Here is a 27276-nt window from a genome sequence, read left to right as displayed (position 1 = left end):
GACACTGAGCTGCGGACGACCTTTTATTTTTTCAAAAGGTCGCGCCAACTATGACTATGAAATAACCCGGCGCCTCATACCGTTGACTGCTGTAGATGTAACCTTTTGCATTCATAACAGTATTATACGATCGGGCGTGATTTTTTCACTCACGTGCAGACGCTCTTGCATTCCGGTGGTGTCACACATAATGAGAAGGTACCCACCATCTATACTTAACAGCGCAGACTTTTAAAAAGTCAAAACTGTGCGATGAAAAATTCAAATGTTTTTTTTTTTTTTTAAATAAAAATAAAAGGCGTAGTACAACTAAATTTTGACGCGCGGATTAGATGAGTCATTTGGAGTTTATCTACCGGTCACGTGACGTTAGGGTGTGGTGTCCGCTCTCGCAGAGATATAGCAGCAATAATATTCTTCTTCCTCCCACACAATTCGTCCCCCCTTTTCGGAGGGGGCAGCGCCGCTCTTCCTCACTCAAAGTCAATTTCTAATTTCCGATCGTACAATTTGTCAGCTCCATCCATCCCATTTTGGGTTTCCCCCCCATCATTTGGTTTCTATATATCTCAGATTACGGGACACACAAGTCTAGAACACACGAGTCTAAAGTTTGAAAAATGGAATTCACTCCCGTGAATTTTCGGTATTTTTCCAAACGCAATAAAAGGTTTCATTTTTCCCTCTCCAGTCGAACAATACGATAGGCGACCGAGGAAGCCGAAGGAAGGGGCGTCAAATCCTTGGGACTTTCCAACCCACACCCACAGAGGGAGAAATGATAAAATAAAAAATATTTTTTCAAAAAAACAAATAATATGTGTAAGGCTTCAAGAGAAAAAAAAAAGGAACTGGCAATAGATTTTTAGACACAGACCCAACCCTTTTTTCTTTTTTTTTATTCCCGCTATGTAGATACATCTTATTGTCTCCCTCTTATTTGCATGGGTGCGTGGTGGATGTGTACTCAGCATTTCCGCTCCGTTATTCTCATCCGCTCTCTCTCTCTCTCCGCGCAGGAAAAGAGAAAAATTCAGCAGATTCTGCAGGTCTTTTTTTAAAAAAGGAAATTTATGATTGGATGTACTACGTCATCACACCGGACGTGTGTATATATATGTGCCGTCATTAATAATTCGACCTTGCCATCCCAGAAAACAATTTCCATGGTGATTTGACTTCCGGTAATTGAATTTTCCCAGTTGAGTTAAATGCCTACACATGTTGACCCAGTTTTTCGTCCAACAAAATAGGTAACCAAAAATGCTATATCTGCGCTGTTGTTTTGTATTTTTATTATAATGTGTGGTGCTTATCTTGCGCCGGATAATGACAAAATAAAGAAACATTTTGTGCGAATATTTAGGCCAAGATTCGTGCCATATAACTGACACTCCCCGCACTCGTCTGTGTGTGTGTGGGAGACATGTCCTACTATTATATCGCACCCCGCATTTTTATTGACACTAGAGGAAAACAGTTTTACAAATATATATCGTACTTATGCTTATTATATGCTTATTCCCTCTTGGGCTTCCAAGAGGGTCCTGAAGGGTGTTATTAGGGCGGGTTTTTCGGTCTATTTGCGGGTGTCGTGCAAACAATTTCTTTTATTTTGTCTGGGGTGGTAGGCTAAATCAAATTTGTTGAGACGAACAATTTGATGTGCAATAATCCCGATCCGTTTAATGGATGTTAAGCGCTGGCAATCACACCGCTTTTATTGTTTTTGTGCGATTTGGATTAAGGGTCGATTGATATTCTAATCGATAGCTTAAAGCATTGCTAATTAGAAGATTAGCGTCGTCTGCTTTCTTTGTCGTTTGCAAGTGTCGAAAAGGAGCAGATTTCTAAGAAAAACGGAACGATCACTGTTTTGGACGTGATGTACGAAAATAAAATGACAAAAACACTTTTTGGGACGTGATGCACGAAAATAAAAGGACAAAAATGTGGTCTTCGTCATGTCAACTTTCCATGACGATGACGTCATCATCAGTCATGCTCTCCACCCCATGCTGTTTGATGGCAGGTTACATAGTGAAAAAAAAATGGAATGACTGTGAGCTGAAATAGAAGAGTTAAACTTGTCTAAGTTTGTGAATTGTTACTTCTTGACTAACATTATTTATTCCCTTGTTGATGCATGGCAGTTTGTTTGCACTACATGTAACCTTTTCCTCTGTGCAGATTTGAGACCTGAGCTAGCCATCGTAACACCAAAGTTTTGCTTGTGCTGGACCTCCTGTCATCAGCAACCATCTGAGTATCATCGCTTAGGTAATAATTTTCGTTGCTTTGTTTACCCTGCATGTAACCTGCCAGATTTTGTATGATGCATGACTTGCATAAATGCAGTGTATTACATACATGGTAGCCTTCAATTCTCCTGTTTATTAAAAATTAGGATATATCCTGGTTTTATTTTCAACTTTTCTTTGCTTGTTGTTGATTGTTTCTCTAAATTTTTTTTTTCGTAACCCATTGTTGAAATTTTTTATCTAGATAAACAGCATCCCGTTTAATTGGAGGAACTTCCAGAGTTCCAGTGTCGACCGAGTTAAGGATCTCTTCAATCCCCCTTCCTTTAAATGTCCTCGTGTACGCCCATGTGAATGTGGGTGTATTCACGAGGACTCCCTTTTACCTATTCCTCCTGGTGGATTCAACTTTCTGTGGATGGAGCAACACTTGTGGATGCCTGGCCGTATTTCTCAGGCTTAAAGGTAGGACAAATTCATCTCTATTCTTTTTCTCCGTTTATTATAAATCGTTGCGGATCACGGAATACGATTATTCCTGGGCCATGCAGTTGGCTGAAACTGTTTTCTCTCGCTGTTTTTGTTTTTCTCAGTCAGGGTTTATTAAATAGCTCACGTGTGTTACTACAGATCAGGCCTGTTTTTGTACACAATCGAATTCAGAAATATTTGATTGACACACTTGAAGCAAGTGCAACTTGCAACAATTTTTCCCACAAGTCTTGCCGCCACACCGGCACTTTCTGGTTATTATACGTATAGACTCCACTTAACTGATGTTGTTGTCCGTGTGATTTATACCGCCTCATAAGACATTCGTCTCTGCTGCTGAGCCGTTCTCGTTTTTCCATACATTAGAGTCGTTTCTCCACGGGTCAAACAGCTAAATCAATTTCAGGGCTGATGCTTTTCCGCCAAGAGCCTATGGTGGTTATATTGGCGGAACTGGAAGGGAGAGGGAGGACAAGAAATCTTGAAATCTGAATGGGCCCTGCGTGCTTCCTGTCAATTCAAGGCGTGCGGTTTCCACGGTCGCCGAGTCTGCGGTGTATCTCTCCAGCCTTTGTGTGTGTCTATTCCGTCGATATATACGAGAGTCGGGAAATCAATTAGTCGAAGGTCTATCGGCTCTCCCAGCAGCTCACAAACCCCTTTTTCGCTCTTTGTCTCCCGACGTCCACATATATAAACTCGAGAGATCCTTCTGGCAAACCTTCGTGTGCAGCTGTTTCCCTTCAAACCCTAGTCAATAGAATAATATCCGTCTCGAGTCATCATTACTTATTCCTCCGTCTAATCAGATTCCGAATCCTTGGATCGATGGCTACTCCACTCTAAATCAAATGGAGGCCTTCGACAATCACCCGACCGTGCCCCCGCACATTACACATATCGATTCCTACAGTAGAGAATGCAACGAGAAAAAAACGTATTTGTTATATTGTGTGGCAAGGGGGTACTAAACGGTTATATTCTGTGATGATTGTGTGAGTGTTGAACGAGAGGAATGTGGGCAGTAGCTGTTATCCTTGTCAATAGGGAGCAATAAATCCTGCGTTTCCTAGTCGCCGGACCCTCATGACATTGCTATTTTTACGGCTCACCAGACCGAGAATCTATTCAAACCGTGCACAAAGTGTGTAGTAGTAGACTCTTTCCCTCCTCCACATAGTAAGTAAATAAGTTAAAAAAGAAAAGGAAAAAGTAAAGTAGAAAAAGAAAAGAATGAAGAGGAAGAGCCACATAGCCCTTTGACAACAGCAACAGAGAACTACAGACGATGATATGCCCCGCCGGATAGGCATCGGTGTGATCATCGAAGAAACACCTTTTTTTTTTTTTTCTTTTTCTCCTTTGCTGCTCACCTCTCCCCCCTTTTAAAGGAGAAGGTTCAATATTTGCTCAGTAGGTTCGAAACACTTTTTTGGCTATTGTCGTTTCATTATTAGTCGCCTGAATGGCACCCACGCATTCGTCTGCACCTTACCATAGACAGGCGATTTTACTTTCAATAATCTGTCGGCGCGTTGAACCGGCGACACTAGACTGGGTTTTCTCTCTCTCTCGTCATTCCGGTACGTCCCAGTGGATCTCCATAATGGTATCGTACTACTTCTTGTTTGTATTTACTGCGATTTAGCACTTTAATTTCTACAAAACAGCAGTCCTCGGAGAGTAGAAATACTTTAGCTCTGTATTTCTTTTCTATTTGGGCTGGCTTCTAACATTGTCTACGTTAGACTAAGTGGTAGCCGTCCAAAAATAACTTTTTTTGTTGTTGGGTGATGTGATTTATTTGTCTGAGTCTTCTCCATATGTGAGTGTGTGTACAAGTCAGCTTATATACAAGTCCGGGGACCGGAATCGCTTCATTACTCATATGTTTCTCTCAATGTTTCGTTCTCTTGTGGGTTTCGACTCTTTCGGGGTGTCTGTCCGCCGGCCGACATGGTGGCCCGTATTTTCTTGTTAATTTCGCTTCCTGTTGTGTGTGCGCGCCTGCTCCTTCCTTGGCCGATTTCGGTAGGAAAAATCTTTTTGAGTCAACTTAGTGCATGTAAGTGACGTGTGGGCACGTGAGCGCGTACAAGAAACAAAAAAAGTTTGTTCTTCTTCTTCTTTCGCCCCCCGTCCGGATGTCGTAGAATTTTTTTCGGGTAATAATGAACGGTCAGCTATTTTTCTTAGTCTCGTGTTGTATTAACGTTGCGTGTGCCGTGACCTGTGCGGATGAACTCGGTTTTCCTTTTTGGTTAAAAATAAGAATAAAAAAAAGCGTGCTGCTTCTTTTTGGGCATTGCAGCACAAGTCCCATGTTGGTATAATCGTTTGTATTTCTTCTTCTTCTATATTCGACCGCTTTTCCATTTCCTTTGGACGTCCCTCTCCGGATGGACGCTTAACCACGTGCCTACTTGACTAGCCAGATATCTCGCGGCCATATTATTTCTTCTTCTGAACTTGACGATTCTTCTTACTTGAGTGTGTTATTACGTTTGCTATGGGCTATAGAGTCCTTTCCTTTATTCGGTTAGTCGCTCCCCTTTATTGCAGCTCTTAAGAGACACACGACTGTCCATCCTGCGACAAACACTGGATATAAGGGCTGTCGGCCGTACGTACCGTATCGTTTTCGGTATCGCGCGCCATACTTTCTTTCCTCTGCGTATTTTCTTTGGTAGAATCAATAAAACTCGTAGGTTAGGGTTGCAGTAGTTTTTTTCTTCTTCTGGCTGAAGTGGAGGGGTTGAAAATCTAAAAAGAATTGATAAGCCGATTATTTTTCATACAAATCAGTCTACACAATACTGTGGAAAAAAAAAGAAATGGGAGGGTATTTTTTCTCCCCTTTTTTGGAGAGAAAAATAACTCTTCTAAGTCTTCCTGACGCAGTGTTATACGGGCGGCTAAATATTTCTACAGTAGCTACAATAAATTCAAATTCAATACGCGGACTGTAATAACTTGTGACGCGTACGAGCATAACTTAAGGGATTTGTGGAGTGTAGCAAACAGCTGTCTGAGCTGGCCGAAAAACCGAATTTTCACGAAGCAGAATTTGTGTCTTCTTTGGATCAACATTTCGGTGTTGACCCAAAACAGCCCGAAAACTCAAAAGCCCGTAACTCGAAACTTGTGTGGTGTATATATATATTGCGCTTAATGTATTTTCGGTGGGGGGCGACTTGCGCAGTGCACTTGAAACAAAAAAATGGAACTTGTAATAATAACGTAAACAGATTTTTGACGAGTTTATTTCCAAGAATCATTGAAACAGAGAGGCTCTCGAGATGATGTTTTGTGTAAAATTATATCGGCTCCTTGTTTTTCTCTCACACAGTCACACAATTTTAGCAGAAACACAATGAACGATGCGACAGTCAATTCTCAGACTTTGGGGTAGAAATAAAAAATAAAAATTAAAGAAATGTTTGAAAGGATTTTCCTTGACGTGATGGACGAGAAACGCCCGCGCGTCACTTGTGTATCGCCGTCTGGTAAAGTTCTCCTTTTGTCTTTTGGCTCAGTTGGTTTCCTTCACTTTTTTGGGGGGTTTCGTTCTCGTAGCCTATGGTTTTGAGGGGAACAGCAGCTTACCGGCATGCAATCTGATTTGCATAACGGGTGGCGGGATACGGCGGACCGTAACGCAACAACAGCCAGGAACAATAAGAAACAACAAAACAAAACAAGAAAAGGTAAAAATATCCCAAAACAACAGGAAGAGAAGAAAAATAAGCTGCAGTCAATCAAACGTATCCGTAGGGACAAGACAAAGCCATGAGAGAACCACCGCTAATCGATTCAGTATATTCGTATATAATACCAGTTAAGATTTACATGTTTTCTGGTTGTTGTATCCTTCAAGGATTGATGGCCGACTGGTTATTGGCAATTGAATACTCAACGATTCCGGGATGCCTATCGAGAAAATTCATTTTTTTTGTTCTTTTCCTGGACACTAACGAAATCGAGAACCCGACAAAGTGTGTTAAACATTGGCCCTTGTGGTTCCGTGTTCTTGAATGACATCAGCGACTGTTGGAACCGCAAAAATGCATAACCGATCGCCGATTTTTTCTTTCTTTCTTTCTTCTTGACTTTTTAAGACCCCGCAACCGAATTAACAGCTGATTGTTCTCTTTCCCCCCCCCTACAACAACAGCCTGGAGGCCATAATAATTTCTGTTTTTGCCTTTTAAAAAGAAAAAAAAAAAATTTAAAGCCCAACAACACAAAGTTCCTATACCGAAGGACCGGTCCCCTTTTTTTTTATTTTAACCTTCCTTTTCCTGTTTTGCTGTCAGCCATCGAGAGAGTGTTTCATAGCCCGTGGTCGTATATAAAGGGAAGAAGAAGAAGAAAAAAAAAGGCAGCAATCAAATCGAGAGGTACCGCGATGAGCACAGGTGCCGCCGAACCGAAAAAGCTTTACACGCAGGAGAGGGAGAAACAACAACAACCGTCCCGTGCGCTGGTGGCGAGAGGTGCGGAGAGAGAAATAGTCGCGTCGCCTGCGTTTCGGTCGCGTCGTGTCATTATTCTAATAATCACTCACCTTTGCCGACCTCATTGCCGCATTCCTCAGCACACCCAACCTCCTCCCCCCTATGCACATACTATAAAGTGTAGGTTATAATATAGAGTCGCCATCATCGCCATCATCACACCGTCGTCTGTTTTTTCACACGAATTAGACGACTGTGAAACAAACACAAAAGAAAAATGGAATGTTGAGAATTTTTGTGACACGTTTGAAATGATCTGTCGAGAGAGAACGGGTTGGAATCTGCAACTGGGAAAGAGGCCATCATCATTATACTGTGTACCAAAGCGGTCGTTTCAATTAGGCTAGACTAGCGCGGTTTTTTTTTTACCGATGATGATGTATAGAAAAACCTACGGGCTTATTTGCATAATGAAGATGTGAGTGTTGGACAAGAGCCGGCCGTATTTTTTTTTTTATGACTTTATTGTTATTCCGTGGACGAGCTCTTCTTTTTTCTGGGGTAAATGCTCTTCTTTTTCTCCATTTCTTGTGTGTGTGTGTTTGTGTGCGCGTCCTGTCGGAAATCTACGTCATAAGAGGATCCAGTAGCAGGTACATTTTACCCAGATATGGGTTTCTCCGGCCGTCCATCCAGCACACTTTTAAATGGTGGGGGAGCGAAATTTAACAAACAAAAGAATAACTACGTAGTTTTTGTGAGAAATGATGCTCTAGGCTAAACATTAGTAGTACTACTATATACCAGGAGCCTTTTAAAAGAAAAAAAGAAGCAAGGGGGGTGCTGCCGCTGCTGCTGCTATACAACACACACCCACTTCTCTTTTAGATTTTCCATGGGTCGGCCATTGGGACACGGGCGAAGTTGAATAGGCCCCGGTTTCCTTTCCGTTCGCCAGTCAGTCGCTGGCAAGCCACGCTACCGAAAGGTTCTACCCAATCTCACGCTCGTCTGTCGTCGTCTGCTGCTCGAAAAGCGTATCGAATTCTTTTACGCTAGTCGACACTGCCGCTAACTGAGCGCTTTTTGAATGATTCCGCTGGATCTCGTTTTGTGACCAAACACTATTTAAAGTGCAAACCGTGTGACTGAACATTTTTGTTTTTTCAACTGAATTTTATTGGAGTGGAAAAGTAACTTTTTTGTGTTATCGAGACCATTTGGACAATTGTTTTTATTTTATTTATTTCGGATTGAAAGGCTCTCCAAAGGTAAAAATAATTTTATTGTCTTTTTTTATTTTATTTTTTTTTTGTCTTTGAAATGTCAAATTCTTCATCCGTTTTAACGACATGTCGGTGATGTCCGGTCACAAAAATATGTCCCCTGCGTGATTTTTTTTTGTTCCCTTGCGGTTTTGAATTGTTCGGTCGTGTGACTAACGCTCGGCGTCATCGATGGCTATTTGAAGAAAACAAAAAACAAAGGAGTCGGGAGTTTAAAGTGTTGTTTGCAGCGTGAGTCTTGGTCACCGACGTCGTCATAGTCGTTTCCTGGTAATGTCGCAACATATAAAAGCGGCGGCGGCGGCGGCACCCACGCGCTACATGTTGCCCAACAGGCTCGCTCGCACCTTTACCCGCTAAAGAAACCGTCGTTTTTAATCGCAGCTATTGCTACGATTCCCAATTGCCAGCGGAAAGATTCATCATATTGCTTTTCATGACGTTCGGAGCATTTGACGAGAATCTGCGCGTGTTATTTATCGTCGCCCAAAGAAAGAAAGAAGAAAGACGAGTCAAAATGTGATGGAAGAAAGTTAGCCAGGCAAACGACCTTGTCGATTCGGATGTAACATTTCGGTTAAGTTTGTACTCGTGCCAAATTGACGATGCGCATGTAGTTGCTTGCGTTCCATGTCGAAACGAGTCGATGGGGCAACGCAACTCTACTCTCTCAGATGAGCGATGGATCAAAGGTTTCTCTCTCCCTTTCATCATGTTTAATGAGTCTCTGAGGATGTGAGCTATTAAATTCCGATTGGATAATTACAAATCGTCATGATACGTTCAGAGTGCCGTGCAATTCGTAGCAAGTACAACTCCCGACAGGAGCAAAGCCCAAGTAGCGTCCGTGGTGGTAGTGGTGGTGGCTCTATCACGTTGCAATTGTGTTCGTGTGTGTGTGTGAAAAATTGTCCTTGTCTCATTTTCGTCGTGTTAGTTGTCGTTTGGGAGTCGTCGGTCATATTTCTACCACCAGCTCGTTTATGGGATTTTGAAGAAAAAACCGTGGCGTGTGGTGTTTTATATTTTGATTTTCTTTCTTTAAGGGTTGCAAGTGCCTTGGCAGGTCCGGTTTCCCCCATGTAGTGAGCGAGAGAGAGAAAAGTCGAAAAAGAGGGAAACTTTTTGTGTCCGTGGGATCGTTCCATTTCCTTGGAAAACTCAGCCATCCAGCCATTTAACTTCCGTTCTCATCCCCTCTGAAAAAAAACTCTTTTTTTATTTTTTTGCTCTGCTGGATTCTCTTTATGGACTTGTACTTGTACACACAGACAGACCCAGAAAAAAAAAAATCATCCATCCGTGATGTACCTCCTTCCGGACCATCTGGTATTGAGCCTCCCTGTCTCAGTTGATGGCTGCTCCGGAAGAATAGTGTGAACCCACCATTTATATTAAATAGGAGCAAAAAAAGTAATAATATGAATGCGTGTTATTATTACTGCTGGCTATTCTTTTGTTTGAAAACTTCGATCGACTTCAATAACCGATAAACACATGTTTCGGACATGCTTTTTAAAATTGGATAACAATCGGACTCGAATCGCGTGAGGCCTTGGTAGGAGAAAAACAACACGATACGGCTTTGATCAGGGCGCGGTGGTGCAGGTTGTTGTGGAGGAACCTGCTCTCCGTGGGAATGGACGATGTCCTCGTCACACATTACGAAGCCCCTAACCTATCCCGTTTTTTCTTTTTCCCTTTTGTCTTTTGATGGGGGAGAGAGAGAGAAGGGGGGTGCAGCAGCATATGTTTTTTGGGGGGTGTGTCTATGCACATGTCATGATGAGGAACATCATGAGAAAGTCGCCCCCACCGAAAAAAAAAAATGGAATGTCTTTTTTTTTCTTCTTTGCCTTTTCGGAATCATCTCAGCGGAACCGAGACAAACCCGGTCAGCTCCCTCGTTTTCGACGATCCCTTTGCCACCCACCACTTTTTGGAATATTGTGTGTATTATACCTCTTTCAGTGACATTGACACAGCCGAGTACCGAATGCGGTTGAAAGAAGATCCTCCTCCTCTTCTTTTTGATTCCATCCCCAAACTCACACCGACTCGAGTAGAAATTGTACAACAACAGGGAAAAGTGACCATCATCACACGTCCAGAGCTCTCCCAAACACTTTTTGCGGTTGCAAGATAAGATTCAAACCGCAATTCGCGTGAGAATTAGAACGAATTGATGTCTTAAAAAGGAAAAAAAGGAATCGAGCGCAAGGTTGTTGTGGATGCGCGTTTTCCAACGCGGAAACGGATCGCCCTTCAATGTTTTATGACAACTCATTTCGATCTGAAATTTTTCGCTTCTTTTTTCTTTTTTTGTTAAAGGTCTTCACTTATTTTTAAGGTCATTTCTTGAGGGAGCCATTTAAATGTTGCGGGGAGCAACAACAACGCCTCGAGTGGATGGACATTGTTACATCACAATCAACTAAAGGAATAAGGTTCTCTAGCCCCCCTTTTTTTACCCCCCTCTGGGCTCGGCTGGCTCCAGTGCAATTTGAGAGTACATATTCGACCTTTTTCCATAGAGAAAGAAAGAAAAAAGGGACCTGTTCTTAGTTACGAACTGGTCGCTGGTCAGCTGCTGTCGGTTAAATAATCACGAAGAGGTTTCCATGGGGTGGGTTTGAGTTACTTGACCCTCGATCGGAACAGCATGAAGCGGCTACATTATATGCATGTTGCTCGATGGGGTTGTTATTTGGGGGGTTTCGTTAAAAGAAAAAAAACGAACGTGACTTTTTTTTCTGCCGCAAAACTCTCTCTTTCGTTTTAAAAGCCCAAACGTCTTGTGTAAACAAAAGGGGAAAAAAACGAAAGCCTCGGCGCTCGACTTTTTGTGTGCAGCCTTTATTTGAACCTGTCTACTTGTCTGGCGACTTATTTTTTTTTCCCCTTTCGACGTCGATTAGTTCGAGGGTTTTCTCGTTTGTCATCGCGCAGAAAAGTGAGAGCGCTGAACGATTGACTCTCGTCCATCATTCAAAAAGTTGGAAATCGGGAGGGAAAGCTCGAAATGGTAAACAATAACAAAATAGGGTGGGGTCTTTTGGGGTTGGGTGAAATCGGCCCAATATCACCAGACGAGTTTTTTTGTGAACGGTCCCGTGCCGAGCAGCAGCAGTCCGTTCTATATTATACACCCAACAAAACATTCGGAAAACAACATTTTTTTGGCTTTGGCGGCGCACGTCCCGCTCATCGGCTCGTAACTCAATCGCATACGAGGAGCAGATTGTCAACAAAACGGTGGGGGGAAGGAAGAAGATCGCACGTGGGTTCGCCTATACTTAAAGAGGAAATATTAAAAAACGATGGGGAAAAAAACAAGTCTGTCAAGAGGGTCGTCGTTAAGGAGAAAAAAAAATGTCAAACCGGAAGGTCTTGGATGTCAGTTTTTCAACGCCGCAGTGTTAACGCCTAACACATGTTCCTGTCCGATAAAGCTGCCAATGTGCATCTCTAGCTGGTAGCTCCTAACGTTCATCCTCTCCTTTAGAGACGCCCGCATCCGGAGAGAGAGAAGAGGGGAGGGACTGTTGGGGCTGGATAAGAGCCGACAGGATGACAGAAGGAATGATAAAAACAGGCGAAATCTTTTGGGGGAGAGCAACGCATTTTTATTCAACAACAATATGCGCATCCGAAATTATCTTATTTTGTCTATTCTTTTTCGTTGATATCTGAATGGGAGGATGACCTTTATTGGTCTAGCCCCCGAAAAAAAGAAGTGAGATTGTCTTTAACAAAGTCAGAAAGGAAGTGGGTGGCTATCAAAGTTGATGAGTGACGCGTCACGAAGGGAAACAACAGCCGTTTTTTTGGACTCTCTCTCTCTCCTAAACAGTTTTGTCTATTGTGACATGAGAAAAAAGGAGGAAACAAACAAGCCCGTCAAAACATTTCCAAACACACAACACAATGCCCACAATCGTTGCTGTTATTGTCGTGTCACAACTATAAACTCCCGTCGTCTGCATTGCATTGTATTGGCCGTTGTCGGGGGTAAAGTTTACAATTTTTGTCAGAGTAAAAAAAAAACAATTTCGAATCAAATGAAGCAGAAAGAGAGGAAAACTTTCTTCTGCCACCGAGACAGAAGCGAATCCAATTGGAACACGAGTCGACCGATTCTTTGTTTCACTCCTGCAGGAGCCGTGAAGGCGATAAGTAGGTAGGGAGGGGGAGTTGTGTGTGTGTTGCATCCGAAACACTTTCGAAAAAGAAAAAAACCCTATTATTCCACTGTTAAGACGAATTTAACAAGCGTCGGTGGTATAGTCGGCACGGTTCTTCTTCTTCTTCCTCCCCTCATCCAATTTTCGGAGCTCCCATTTTTTCTTTTTAAAAAACAAAAAGAGCCTTGGAAAGGTCATCATCTGGGGGCCCAATTAGTTGCTTTACAAGAGATGTGTGTGCAAGCAACCAATGGGATGAAACAGCGTGATAGTTAACACAACTACTGAAATAACAGCGGAGGAGTAGGAAGGCCCAGGTTTTTTTTTCTTTGTGGTTTGCTGATGATTCGTCCTCCGAAATCGCCTCTGGACCGGAAGTCCACCCCACAGTGTTTGCTGGTGCGTGTGTAATAAGCGGCTCGGGTTAGTGTCTACTCCTTACCCAACACAGAAAAACAAAAAAAGTAGATTTTTGTTATTTTGGTTATTTTTTTTTCTTGGTCATAATCAAAAATTGGCTCGAGGCTACGGTTGAGCGCAATCATAGCGTCAAGATATAGCGATGCCACTGCTAGTACACATCCTCCCGAAAGAGAGAGAGTCTCTTACTTGCTTTTACTTGACGCTGCTGCTGCTGCGCTACTGGTCAAAGGTTAAGGATGGAACACAGTTGGGCTGGGTGTCACGGGGTCGGACGCCATCACGGCCCCTTCTTCTTCTTCTCCCCCACACTCGACAACAACACCAACACATGAAAGGAGCATTATACACTCAATTTTCTTCTGGCAGACGGCCTTGCTCAATCAAAAAAATCTTTTCTTTCTGTGCCGAATAACTTTGTTGAAAAAAAAGAAACAACCATTTCTTGTTGCTGCACAGATGACTAATGCTTTTGTGCCATTTATTGGCGTTGTTGTTATTTTGCAGATGTTGAAGCACGTTCACCTGAGCCCCTACCGGAGCTCGATGATGAGCCATCACGCAGGAGGAGGAGGAGGTGGTGTTGGCAGCGGAGGCCGGAGCGACACGCTCAGCCTCAATTCGACGATGAGCTGCAGCTCGTTGAGCAACCAGGATCCGCTCTCCAGCCGCTCCTCGTCCTACACCAGTTTGAACGAGTCGTCTCACAATCTGCCCCAGCATCCGCCGTCGCCGATGGTACGTAAAAACCAGCAGCACGCCGTTCCTTATCTCCTTCTTTTAATCGCGGCCGGAATTATTTTTATTATAAGACTCGGCGCTCCTCTCTCTCTATATAGTCATAATATAGTCTAAGACCCAAGAAATCTTTTTTTCTCTCCTTTATTTTTCTGGTTGGAAAAAGAAAAAAAAGGACGAGTCCTCCCATTAGTATATAAATACCATCATTCGCTTCATTAAACCAGTTGGAACTCGGCGGTAATTATACGAAACTTCTTCCTCTCTCTGTTCTTGTGCGAAGGTAAAAATAATAATGTGAAGAAGAACCTTAACCTAATCAATTCATCTTTTCATCGCAACCCCAGGGGGGAACTTGCAGTGGGGCGACACACACACTCTAAAAATTATTTCTTTGCCTTTTAAACGGATGATTTCATTGGCCCTTTTTTTTCCAAGTCGTAAAAGCAACAACAGTATAACGTAGAGAGAGAGAGAGGAAATGCGTATAAAGTAGCCCATCTAATCAGGAGCCAGATTAAATCAGTTGTATAGTAATTTAGTGGTAGGTACCCCCTTTGCCCATGAAAATAACAAATGCAATTTCGCCATGCCCGGACATTTCTACCTCGGAAGGTTTTCTCTCTATTTCTGGAATTATTAGGCAAATGTTTCTTAATTCAGACTGTGTTTCACCGGGTATTTTTTTGATCACTCGCCCAACAGCTGGCCAAAATAGCAGCTAGGTAAAAACCTTTTAAAAAAATTAAAGGGATCGTGTCGACGTCCTTGCTTGAATGGGTTGCAAAAAAATAACTGAAACACAATGGCGAAAGTGATGATGTGCACTCTCTAAAGGCAGCACCAAGGCTAAAATAAAAAAAAAGGGGTCTGCAATAAAAGAAAGAACTGGATAACAAATCACGAACGCGGGGACTTGAATCACCACGTCGCGGGTTAATAGCTCCATTTCAGTCTCCCCGTGAACTGAGACTCAAATGATTGCGGCCTTTTTACTTTTTTTTATTTTTTTTATTTCGATGGTTCATTTGTTTCCAGCAGAAAAAGAAAACCAATCGCCGTGCAAAATCGCGCGCACGGGCTATAGAAAGAAAGAAAAAAAGAGTTCATGGCTAATAATATACTCAACTTCTATTTTTCACGCTCGTCATCGGAGGTCGCCAGTTATTACGACGACTACTCTCTTCTTCTTCTTCTTCTTCATTTTAACCCGGGCCCCCCTTTTATTATTTATTACTTTTTGCCCTTAAACTGTCAAGTTCGAAGAGCGAAAGTTACGCCTTTGACAACCGGCAACGACGCCGCCTTGCAGGCGCCGACGTTTGGCTACCGATGAAAAGTCACGGCCCGCGTCGTCGTCGTCTTCGTCTTCGTCGTCTTATTTTTTTCTTTCAACTTGTTTTTCTTGGAGTTGAGAATTTGATAGCTCGGTCGTGAGTGACCCTTATGGCACGCCACTGACCTGGAGCCGCAAATGAGGAGTCTCTCTCGGCGTGACACGCGTTCATTTCAAGGACACGTTGCGTCCCGTCAATATATATGAGGCCACAACAACAACACCAGCCCAATTCTTTTTTGTTTTCTTTTCTTTTGAAACAATAACAACTTAACCGCTTCTTTTCTTCTCTGCAGGGACATTACTATATACGTAACAGCCCTTGAGGAATATGTTGGTTAAGCGTTTTATCCTTCCCGGCGAGGATTTATAGTTTCTTTTTTTAGTAGGTTTTTGATACCAAGTGGGTCCTTCCTACTCTTTTCTAAAATAGTTTACAAGTTTCTAACCGTCTAATAAATAAACACGAAAAATTCTTCGGCTATGGCTACTAGTACCGATGACGCTACAAATATTCACACACAGCCACGCAAAGGGGCTGTTCACTTGACTGGTCAAGCGCATCTTTTTTTTTCCACTGAGGGTGGGGGGTTATTGTTGTAATATTTTCTTTTTATATCTCATCGGGAGAGAGAGAGATACACAGAGAACTCCGCACGCCTTCCTGTTGCCACTGTTCCTCCGGCACTCTCATTCTTTATCTATTTCTTTTCATTACATCAAATAAAATTCAGAGAGGAAAAAAGGAAAAAAATCTTATCCGGTGGTATTTACACAGAAAAAAAGTTTTAACACGCAACCCTCGTTTGATGCTTGTTAAAAAAATAGAGATACTTTTTTTTCCTAGTAAATGGAATCTTTTCCTGGTCTTTTTTCTCTGTGTGAGGAGGATCATCCGGCTTGGGTCACATTTCTTTTTTGGGAGCTTGACGGATGAACTCGGATGCTGCTGCCTCTAGTTAAAAAAACGAAAAGATTTTAGCTGTTGATCCACAGGGGGTAAACTGGACATTGGATGTCATCGGTTCTAATTAGAGAAAAAGGAGGAGTAGATTTTAAGGGGATTACAAATTAGTTTAAAATATTCCTACTTTTTTTTTAAACTAAGAAAAAAGGCTAAAAATCTTATTCGTTCTGGGAAAGAAAACGCATTCAAAGTTGAACGGATTATTATGGGAGTCAAGACACAAAAGCGCAACCACAGTTGAGAATCAAAAGCTCTAGGAATGTCGTTCTTTTTTCTTACTTGCTCTTTGTGATGTCGTCCTTCCAGCAGTTTCAGGGAACAATTTGATGTGAAGAAAAGAATAAAAAAAAGGCCTCGATTCTTCTTACTTCTTCTGTACCTTTTTTACCTTTTGTCGGACATGGTAAAATTGGGATGGGGAAGGAAGAAGAAGAAGGGGGTTTCGTAGTAAATGAATGCCTCAAGGGCCGACACTGGGGATATAAAGAAATGAAGTGAACATGAAGTCTTCGCGGTCGACTGTCGAATAGTTTCATGGTCCCAATATAAACAGCGAAGACTGGGACAGCAGCAACTGGACGGAATCACTTTTGCTGTCTCGTTTTCTCTCTCCCTTATACGTGGGCAGGGCTGGGGGGGAAATTGCTCCGACAACAATTCACGAAATGAGCCTTTGTCCAATTGTTTTCGGCAGTCCGTCACACGCGGGGCAACTCAAACATTCCTCGGTCGTAATTTTCGTCGAGATAAGAACTTCTTCTTCTTCTTCTTCTTTCCAAACCGCCAAGTTTCTTTCCCGTTTTTTTGAACCGTCTACCCGCGGGCCGTAACGACTCGTCCCCTCCCAAGTAAAAAAGAAAAAAGACGACCGTTGCGTTCGTATCATCAACCTACCACTTTTCCTCCTCCCTCTTTTCTTGATATCATCAAAAAAGAAAAAGATTGAACAAAGATGTCCAGTCCTGACAAATGCCCAGCCAGAGAGAGAGAGTGCGTGTGTGTTTGCGCATATGTCGAGCTATTATTATTATTATTCAAAGCGTTGAATAAGGGGGGAGAATTTCTAACGAGTGACGGGACAATTGGAAAACGAAATCGGATGCCTGGACAGTTCTAAAATCTACAACACGCCCCGGAGAAAATGAATAAAAGGGCAAATATTTGCAGAGCATTTCAACAGCTATTACTCCTTTCTTGGAGAGCTGTAATACAGTTCCAGGTGTTGGAATTCACTTGAGCACACACAAACGAAAATTCTGCTCGTATTACACAAACACTTAAATGCTTTTGTCAAATAGTGTTGAATAAGATGGGGGGTTGCGAGCTAGAACCGAGAAAGGGGGCTACATAAGGTAATAGTCTGTGTGCTGTAGTATAACTATGTCGGACGTTTTTACGCTTCATTACGTGCCGTTTACGAAGAAAAGAAAAGGCCCGTGACACAAAGGGATTGTGAATAATAGGAGAACCGGTCGATATTTACTATAATCTACCGTTTGCTGCAACCGGAAGACCGATGATCTAGCCGAGTTCCTATTTTTCTGCCTGAATTGGTTTGGCTTTAATCTAACCCGACTTGTTGTATCGCATATTTCATGGTGTGTAAGTAAACGGAACAATTAAAAAAGAAAATGGAGCGACGATTTATGTAACGGGGTGGCAGAGGCTAATAGCTTTTGAAAAAAGGAAAAAAATGCGAGTGAAAGTTCGTTGCTGGGGAAATGATTTACATTTTCGGAGCTATTTACCCGACGAAATTACTTTACACCAATTGTTGGATCGGATGTGCGCGCCCGGCTAAATAGTTTTTCGCTGATTTCCCCTCGAGGCTTTTCTTTTTCTTTCTGTGAATCAATTTGTATACACATCGTGCCATTCCACCTCACGTCGCCTAACCCAACCGTGAAGTTGATTTACCGAGTAAAGTTATTTGTTGTCAGACCCCGAAAAGAAAAAAAAGAAGAGTGGAGGAACTCTACGGAGACAAACACACATGTTCATTTGAACTGCGCAAGTTTGGTGGCCCCATTTTATACCATGCCGTATAATAGCTTCTTTTGCATGGGTTACATATTCCGAGTTTGTTGTTTATCTTCCTCTCTCTCTTTCCGTGCAATCTCTTTGTCTGCTTACATATCTTTACCGAAACGGAGAAAGCTCCTAGAAGAGAGAAACTTTTTCTCTCTCGTCGGCATCGGTCTGATGTTTTGGCCAAGAGACGCAAACATATTTTCGTTTACGATTCTCTACGCCATCGCAACAGTTTATTTCTTTTAAAACTGCGCGCCCCAGAGGAGAAATGTGAGAGGTTCTTTTTTTTCCACATCGAAACCAGAAGTAGTTTGACTCTGCAATAATCTACCCCGTCAAATGTTTTTTTGTTTTTCTCTTGTAAAAACTTTGTGCGACTGGTCGCAATTATAAGGAAATGAAGGCGCCGATTTTTGTTTTATGAGCGGCTGTTGGCGACGCCCTACTACCATCCTACCCTACTGGCTCCGTGTCCTCACTTATGGCTTGGCAGGGAGGCGAAATGTGTATAAAAATTTCTAGATCGCAAGTGACACAATAAAAGTTAACGACATGGTTTTAACGAGCTTGTCGCTGCCTTATCGGAAAAGCCTTGTGGGTTCTTCCAAGGGCTCCTGATCTCTTTCAACGATTTTCGTCTGTGTGTGTGTCTTGGGGTGAAGTACACGAAAATAAAGTAGTCCAGTTTAGACCCCCAGAAACTTGTGAGCCAGGAAAAACAAACGAGAGAGCCCAGGAACCAGGAACAGCAGTCTAGCGATAATAGTAAACTCTCGAGATACAAGAGTGGAAGAGAAATGATGGTTATTAAGAAAAGTAGAGATGCGGATAAGAAAAATGAGCCTCCTGCTGCTGCTGTTGTTGCTCTTGCTCTTGTGTTTGTGTATGTCTTGGGAGATTCCTATTTTCCAGTTGATTATATTTGGTATATATATACGTACGTTCAGTATATCTTTTGTTGACTCTGTCGACATGCAAGTTTTTCGCTGGCGACCCACACGGGAAATTCGGGGCACGTGCTCCTTTTTTCTGCTCCGGTTATAAGGGTAAAATACGAGAGTCGATTTATGATATTTATTTTGTTCTTGTTGCTTGTGCAGCTGCTCGTCAGAATACAAGAAGAACGTCTGCTGCTCCTGCTGCTTCTTTTTTAGCTGCCCCCCCCCCTCTTCTCTTGTGGTCCTGCAAAGAAACTTTTTTATTTTTTTATTTTCTGCCTTCCTAACAAGGATCCATTTCCTGGTGTGTGTGTGTCGGGTCGGAATCCAATACAATAATAATAAAGAAGAAGGAGACCGCTCTTTTTTGGTCCTCCTTCTGGCTCGCGCGAGCTATTTCCAGTCTTGAAAAATTGACTTTCATCTGCCCTCCCACCTTCTTCTTCTTTTTCTACTTCTTCTTCTTCCCCCCGCACCTCACTTTGAACTGTTTTCCACCGAAATGTTAACTGGAATTCAAAAGACACGCCATTGTAGTTGAGTGGGATCTTCTTCTTCTTCTTCTTTTATATTGTTAACGTGAGGGTTTTCTCTCTCCCCCCTCTAACCGTCTTGTATATTGTTGCCGAGGGAAACTGATCGCCGCCTGCTGTTCCGGCAACCTGGCGGAAAATCGAGACCTTTTTTTCTTCTCTTTAACTTCGACTTCCTTTTTCTTTTTTTTTTATTGTCATGTTCCGTCATCTACACACAATCGAACGTCAATTGGATATCGAACTATAATTCATTTTTCTTCAAGAATAAGAAAAAATTCTTTGCGCCTCGTTGCGCATTTTTGTGGGCTGTTGGAATAACAAAACCAAAAATGTGACGATCACCAAAAATGAAATGAATAAAAAAAAGGGAAATTCGAATTCATTGTGAGAAGATTGCACTTCCGACCGTTATCCAGACACACACACACATGCGAGTATAATGGAGATGACGAATTTTACGAGCCTCGGTGAACTCGATTCTTTTTTCCTATGCAAACGTGTGTGCAGTAGTAGTAGCTCTCTTTTATAGCGACAAATTGAGGGTGAGATTGGGTCGTCGTCGTCGTCGTCAACAGACGAAAACGTTGACGATGCACAGCACACACACAACCGGGTCGACCCTATTCCCGATTTATATTTTTTCGCTCGAATTGCGTGCAGCGCTCGATACTCCCCGCACAATAAAACAATGAGCTTCTCTCTCTCTAGCTTCTTGGAGGAGGAGGGAAAAACAATAGCACATATCACACGCTCCCGATGAGCGTGGAAGATACGGTATGTGCACAGAAGGTCGTGCGGGCGGGCAGAGGTCGTCGAGCTCTTTTATTTTACTTATTTTCTTTTTCGCTTCTTCTTCCTTTAACTTAGTTTTTTCGGTTCCTCCTGTCTGGTCGTCACTCGGTCGTGCGCCGTATAACCGAATAGGTTAATGAACGTTCCCCTCTCTACGTCGTTTAAAAAGGAAGTCGACTAAAAAAAAAAGAAGCGATTTACATGAAGGATCCCGTTTTTTCTTGACAGTTTCAACACGCAAAAGATGATTTTCGCTAAAGTGAACATTGTTGTTCTTTTGTGTGTGTTTATGCTGAATTTACCTTGATTTGAAATGTTGGAAGAAACAAAAAAGAAACAAAAGAAGATAACAACACTTTTGGCAGCGGGAGAGAGAGAAGGAATACCTGGCGGGCGAAACACGAGTTTCTCATTGGCCCAGTTATTATTTATTATTATTGCGTTGGCTCCTTGACGAATGGACGAAAGCTTCGGGAATTGAAGAAGAATATATAGCAAAACAACTAGCCATATTTTTTTGTGAAAAAACGTAGATATTGCTGCTGCTGCTGCCGTTTGGGATTTGTTGCTACTTTTACCGGTCGGACGCGCTGCATGTTGCACGCCTTTGATAATTTCGTGCACAAGCGTATCGTGATGCGCGGCAAGCGTCCGGTGAGACTGCTTCTTGCTTTTTGATTATTACGATGCCCGCCGTAACGATTACCTTCATGCAGCCCAGCACACAGCGGAATGTGCGCACCGTGAGCAAAACAAAAGGCCAGGCAAAACAGATTTACCGTTGAACCGAAAGGGATGAGCTCTTTTAGATTATAGACCTTCCAACTCAATTGATTCCCGTAGAAGGCGCGAGAAACGAATTTCTCTCTCTCTCTTTAACAACTGTGTGTGCTTCATCTTCTTATGTGCTGTGACTTTCTTCGTTCGTCTTCCCTTTCTCCTAATAAATAAATAATCTCGTCAGAGGAGAATTTGTGTGTGTTTGATTATCGAAAGGGCTTCTCGCCCTCTGGGTGAACATCTTTTGTGTTGGTTGTTGTTTCGGCCAAAGGTGCCGCTCGGCTACCACATTTTTCTGATCACACGAGGTAATCGACACTGCGGTGAAGCCATTGTTTGTTCACTCGTCAAAGTCACTCGACACTGGTCATTTTATCCCGTCCAATAAATTCCACATTACATTCAACACTATTTGCGATCCCCTCCAGATGCATCGGGAAATTCGATACAAGGCAGTCGGGAAAACGTAGTCAGTAGTATCGAATATCTTATCGAAACTTTCTTTTCTTTTTCTTTTATTTTTTAAAATTTTACGGCTGGAAGTGACACGATGGTAATCTCATCATGTGCGGATATGCACCAATTGCGCTGCTGCTGCTGCGTCTAATGTTCTGCGTGTCTGAGCACATAACGACGAGCATCATCCTTTGATTATTCACATGTGGCTGCAATTGCGTGACACGCGAAACCGACGGGCCGCGGAGGAACGAAAGAAAACCCCCTGCACAATTCAATTGCGCACAAATCATACATATATCTTTTGCAGGCGGAGGCCAGAGATACTCCGTCCGCTTTTGATTTGACCCAGAAACCTTTTGAACGTGAATCAGAGACGCGCTGGTGGCCTACAACCGTGTGGAAATTGCATAGTGTGTATAATATAATACGTTTGATACTACTACGTGCTGGGGGCTGGTTTTGTGAGAGAGAAACAAAAGAGCCCAGGCAATCATCAAACCATATCATCTCTTTTTATTTCCGTAACTGCATTTCCTGCCCAAAAGGAGAGGGAACGAAAGGTGTGGTCGGGAGTTCATCGGGACACAGTTCCCATGTTGTTTCGGCTCTGTTCCCGAATCTCTTCTTTTTCGTACAGCCATTATCTACAAGGCTGTTGTGACGCAATTTGGGTCACAACTGTCTCAACTTTGAGTCAAATGACGACGATAGGGATAAAGCAGCGGGATTTCATTATTGTCCGGAAATGTCGTCTCTCCGCAGCAGTCTTGTGAAAGATTTCGACAAATGAGAAAAGAAGCGGAGAACAATTTTTTTCTTTTTTGGAACGCAACGAACAAAGTCGTTTCCCACCAAGTCCCTTCCAGCTGGAATTAGAATAGCGACGTTGTTGTTGTTGGAAGAAAAGAACTAAAACTAAATCTAGTTCACGCTAGGATTGACTTTGACAACGAGACCCATCCGGTCGGTCAGTGTCGTTTGAAATTTCCGGGGTCGTGATGGTGTAGAGGGGCCCGTTTATTTTTCATTTTTCTTGCTGGATTAAAGTCCAGTAACAACAAGAGTCAATCCAATATGGCTTATATTGTGGCTCACAAGTTGAATATTGTCAACCGTGAAATTGTTGTTCAAAGAAGAAGAAGAATATAATTCTCCATTTTTCACCGCCTTTTTTTCCGGATGACACATGAACTTTTTGTACGACCCCCGACAAGATGCTGATAGTTTTTTTCTTCTTCTTCTTCCATTTCTTTATTGTTTGTGCTTTACCGCCGCCGTCGAGTGAAAAATATTTATAAGCATGGGAGAGAGTCGGAAGAGTGTTATTTTGCTTTGACTATATGTAGGTATCAAGTGTGTGTGGAGTACACTATATACGTAGCTATAGGTGTGTGTGTTCTCAGCTACTGTGAGAAATTGTAAGCAACCTGGAAAATAATCACTAGAAAAGCCGAGTCGCGCACTCCGGGTGGTCTATATATCTAAGCCAAATGGTTACCATGTGTATAAGCCTACCCCATCCAGAAAAAAAAGGCCAGCCTAGTATACTATATATACCTGTACACTCAGAGGTGCCTGTGAGAAGACTTGAACCCAGCGGGGTCACACACATACATGAATCCAAATTGTTATTTTCTCCTAGAGTTGCCTTATAGACACCAGGGCCGTTATTTCTATAACATCTTCTCGTCTTGTTATATCGACTAACTCTCTCTCTCGCTAGCTCGCTAGATAGTGACTCTCTCTGAAAATACGGAGGCGATATCGGCGGACATGTTAGAAATCGCTGTACTACACTCATTCATTTTCGAAAATTGTTTGGACGCTTTCTCTCATTGTAATATCTCTCGAAAATTGTTTCTGTAGACAACGGTGAAGATCTACTGCCGATGCCTGCGGCCCGACATTGAATACAAGACGTTGGTCATCAACTACCAGACGAGCTGCAAGGAGTTGATCATGATGCTGCTCAACAAGGCCAAGATGAAGCACCGCGATCCCAAACTCTTCTACCTCACCATGGAGGTCGGCGTACGCAAATCAGGTACGCACATACAACTTTTTTGATTTTCGATCCATTATAATCCCGAAAATAATAATAAAAAAAGAACCTGTTGGGTCGATCGCCCTCAGACATGTCAGATCGATAAGATCTATGAAGGAATTGCTTATGCATGGGGTGGAGTGTCTCTGTGCTGTACACAATGAGGAATGTACAAATTTCAATTTTTCTCGCTTTCTCTGCGCGTGTGTGTGTGTGTGTGTATCTATTTTGCCCGAGCGGTTTTAAGTAAACAGACAGCCGGTTGGCGTCTATGGCGCGTTAAGTGACTGGGAAAACAGAAACCTCCTCCTCCAACCGACAACCCCACCTACTATTCCCTCGGCTCGCTAATATGCGTTCACTCTTCTCAGCCAACTACTACACTCTACCGACACGGAGTGAGGGAGGTTCGGCCTCTCTTTTGTATCTTTTGAGGGAAATCTTACAGTCACGACATCACTGAATAGCATTTTGAGCAATATGAGCTATGTCCTGTACCTGCCTCCTGTCTGTAGAGATTTGGGAGAAAGAGAAAAAAAGATTCTAATTCAATACTAGTTTATTCGACTGCCAGTCGTGTGCTGTCAATAGCAGACATTTCGGCGTGCGTGAACAGGGCGTGCAAGGTGGGCAGAACAATCGTCCCATCAGCTTGTATGCAAATTGGGGGAACCGCCGCCGAGATGATGGTTATCACTCGAATCTTTTCATGAAAATTTCAACCCTCTTGAGCAGTTATTTCTTGAACAAACAGGGAATCAATAAATCGATGGTACTTTTTTGGAAAATAACATTGTGTAATGAAACGTGTCAGTTGTAACGCTAGGGGAAAATTATTAGCCGCTCTGTCGAATAACCACGGCTGATTTTGTGGTTATTTCGCATTTCCCGTCCGCCTGTCGTTCATTATTGGTTTTTCTTCGAATTCAAGTGACTGACTCTCGGTCGGGCATTGAAGAAATCCTCAAGTTCAACGAGCCGAACAGATGACGATTTCTCGAATGACTAAGTCGGCGGCCCTGAAAAATCACGCAATTTCAATTGAAAAAAAAAAATGTAAAGGAAACAGGAAAAGGGAAGTTCTTTCACATGAACACGCGCGCTCGTTACACGAATAAGCGGCTTCGACGCCGGTCGTCGCTGCCCCCTAGAGCGAATTGATTAGACAATACTCTTTTGAAATCTCTCGTACGGTTCGGCCCAAAGCAACAAGAAAGATAAACCAACAATGCGCAATTGAAACGTCGCCCAAAGCGGGGTTTGGCTGGCGCGCGAGTCTTATGCTCATCCGCACGTTTGCGACGCCAGTCGCCTTGTATCCAGTCACGCGTTCCATCATTTTCGAGATGGTAATAAGACGAAAAGGAATAAGAGAAAACGAAAGAAAAACGGTCGGATCGGCTCAAAAAAAAGAACGATCCAGTCACGGTAAAAAAAGATCCCCATCATTTTTTAAATACGAAACAAGCGTTGAAGAATGTCTGTTGAGGAAAAAGAAAACAACATCCACTTCTACTTCTGACGCCAAGAGTTATAACTTTATAGATACGTATGTATATTGTGTACATCCGAAACTCGTATATATTTTTCGCGTATGGTGGCTCAACCACTCCTCTCTCTTTCTGGCAATATAACGCCTGGCCAGATTCTCTATGGTTATAGTAGTAGTGGCCGGCCGAACCTTCGTCTTCGGTCGGTCGGTCGGTCAGAGAGATATAACTATGACGGCCATTTATCTCATCCGCTTCGGCTATCAATTGAATTTCGATACCCTGGGAAAACTTAACCGGCCATCGCGCCGTCTCCTCGAGAAACATTATACGGTTTTTAAGAGACGGGCGAGGGATATGTGTGTTGAAGGGGGGGTGTGTTGATTTCAAAGCCAGTCGTGCTGGAAGAAGATGATGATAACGGTGTCAAAAAGAATAAGCGCGAAGGAGAGAACATTTGTACGTCTTCGAGCGCATCGATTCGCATGAGATGAAGAGTTTTCAATTTCAAATTTTTCTCTTTATTAACTTTTTCTTCTTTATTGATTTGAGCAGGGGCTCCGGTGAGAACTCTATTGGTGTTGGATGATGACGCTTGCCCGGCAGAGCTCCAGGCTTGCTATCCCAGAGGCGGATCGAGATTCTCCATCCAGATGAGACGAGGCGGACTCGTCCGAGTTCACGACAGCGTCCTCATGCCAAATGTAATTTTAATAAAACACATTTGCGTAAGAATGACTCGGGTTTCTATAACTCTATTTTCTTATGTGCAGTCTCAGTACAAAAGTTTGCTGATATCGGAGCGGACTACCATCGATGATCTGATTGAACTTTTGCTGCGTTGTCATAGCAACAACGAGCGTATCGAACGCTTTTCCATCTACGAGGTAAACATTCATTTCCGTAATTGTGTACAGATCGACCTTTTTTTGATTTTGATCTTTTTAAAATTCATTTCTAACATTCTTTTGTTGTTGCAGGTTTGTAATATCCCTGGCTACGAGCACGAACGGAAATTACATCCCGACGATTTGGCGCTGAATGTTCAAACCGCATGGAAGACGCGATTTGATTGCGGGAACATTGCCAACAACAGCGCAGGCATAGCGGCATCAGCACCCAACGCCAACATGGCCACCAGCCCCCAATCCTATTTTTCTTTCGTGCTGAAGCGCAATCCCGACAACAGCGCCCAAATGGCCAGACGAAGGGTAATTTGATACTCTTTTTTTTCACTTCTTCTTCTTCTCGGCTTGTTTTATTTCAACGGGTCGATAGCGTAACTAACGCATATTTGTTTCTTGTTTTGAGTAGCTTCCATGGAGTAAGAGTCTGGACATTTCGACCAGTGAGAGTTCTTCATCTGCCAGTTCAACTTCGGACGGATCGGAAACGGCTCTCATTCCACGCTCCTCCTCTTACCACGATTACGAAAATTACTTCTACATTTGAAGCAACCAAATTCGGAGAAGAAGAAGAAGAATAAGCAACAGACAAAAAATCTAGCTTTATTACGTGTCGGTGTAAATGTACATATTAAATTGGGATATCGCATGATTCTACCAATACTCAAGTCAATGTTTGCTGACAAAACACAACCATAATCTCAAAGATGATGTTTCTATATGTGTAACTGGCACCCTAGCTATAATCAGCTCTACAAAACAACACACACACACCCTATATGTTATTCGATGTGCGTCCTCGCGCCCAAAATTTTGTTGTTGATGTGTTTTTTTCCCCTACTCGATTTATTCGCGTGTGAAAGAGATACAAAACTCGATTGGCTCTGGTCGATCAATAAGTCATGCAAGGTCTAGATAAATATGCAAAGACACCGTTACAAAAATATCAACAGAAAAATAAAAAAAATAAAACAACAGAAAAAAAACAGAAGAGTATAAATGTTTATTATATATGTCGTGCTGAGAATTAATATGTGCGTGTTTATGTGTCTATATTACATCCTATCATCAACGCCAATATACAGATATATTATTCATGTCGGAGTCGTTTTGTTTTGATTACCGAGTTGAACCGAATCTTCAAAAGACTTGGAAATAAT

At 42.6% G+C, this 27276-nt stretch overlaps 1 protein-coding gene across 4 annotated transcripts; it reads left to right on the top strand.

The window, feature by feature from the left end:
- Positions 1–1781: 1781 nt before the first annotated feature.
- LOC124195356 lies at positions 1782–27213 on the top strand. Of its 4 annotated transcripts, XM_046589723.1 has the most exons (9): positions 1782–2095; positions 2191–2280; positions 2506–2726; positions 13608–13838; positions 23544–23721; positions 25767–25915; positions 25985–26098; positions 26192–26422; positions 26526–27213. In XM_046589723.1, the coding sequence occupies exons 3-9, from the start codon at positions 2616–2618 to the stop codon at positions 26661–26663; spliced, it is 1152 nt and encodes a 383-aa protein (XP_046445679.1). In that variant the 5' UTR covers positions 1782–2095; positions 2191–2280; positions 2506–2615; the 3' UTR covers positions 26664–27213. The 4 variants fall into 4 exon arrangements, with proteins under 4 accessions (XP_046445679.1, XP_046445678.1, XP_046445681.1 ...); XM_046589722.1 differs by lacking the exons at positions 1782–2095; positions 2191–2280; positions 2506–2726 and adding an exon at positions 4197–4362; XM_046589725.1 differs by lacking the exons at positions 1782–2095; positions 2191–2280; positions 2506–2726 and adding an exon at positions 4262–4336.
- Positions 27214–27276: the final 63 nt, after the last annotated feature.

This window comes from Daphnia pulex, chromosome 6, assembly GCF_021134715.1.
Source record: "Daphnia pulex isolate KAP4 chromosome 6, ASM2113471v1".
Taxonomy (NCBI): domain Eukaryota; kingdom Metazoa; phylum Arthropoda; class Branchiopoda; order Diplostraca; family Daphniidae; genus Daphnia; species Daphnia pulex.
This window is presented reverse-complemented; position numbering and strand designations above follow the sequence as displayed.

Excerpts from the sequence above, each read along its gene's own strand:
- LOC124195356 (XM_046589722.1), top strand. The coding sequence starts at position 4,219 with ATGGCACCCACGCATTCGTCTGCACCTTACCATAGACAGGCGATTTTA. Across the intron at positions 26,099-26,191 it reads AACGCTTTTCCATCTACGAG|GTTTGTAATATCCCTGGCTA; the intron begins GTAAACATTCAT and ends TTGTTGTTGCAG. Across the intron at positions 26,423-26,525 it reads CCCAAATGGCCAGACGAAGG|CTTCCATGGAGTAAGAGTCT; the intron begins GTAATTTGATAC and ends TGTTTTGAGTAG.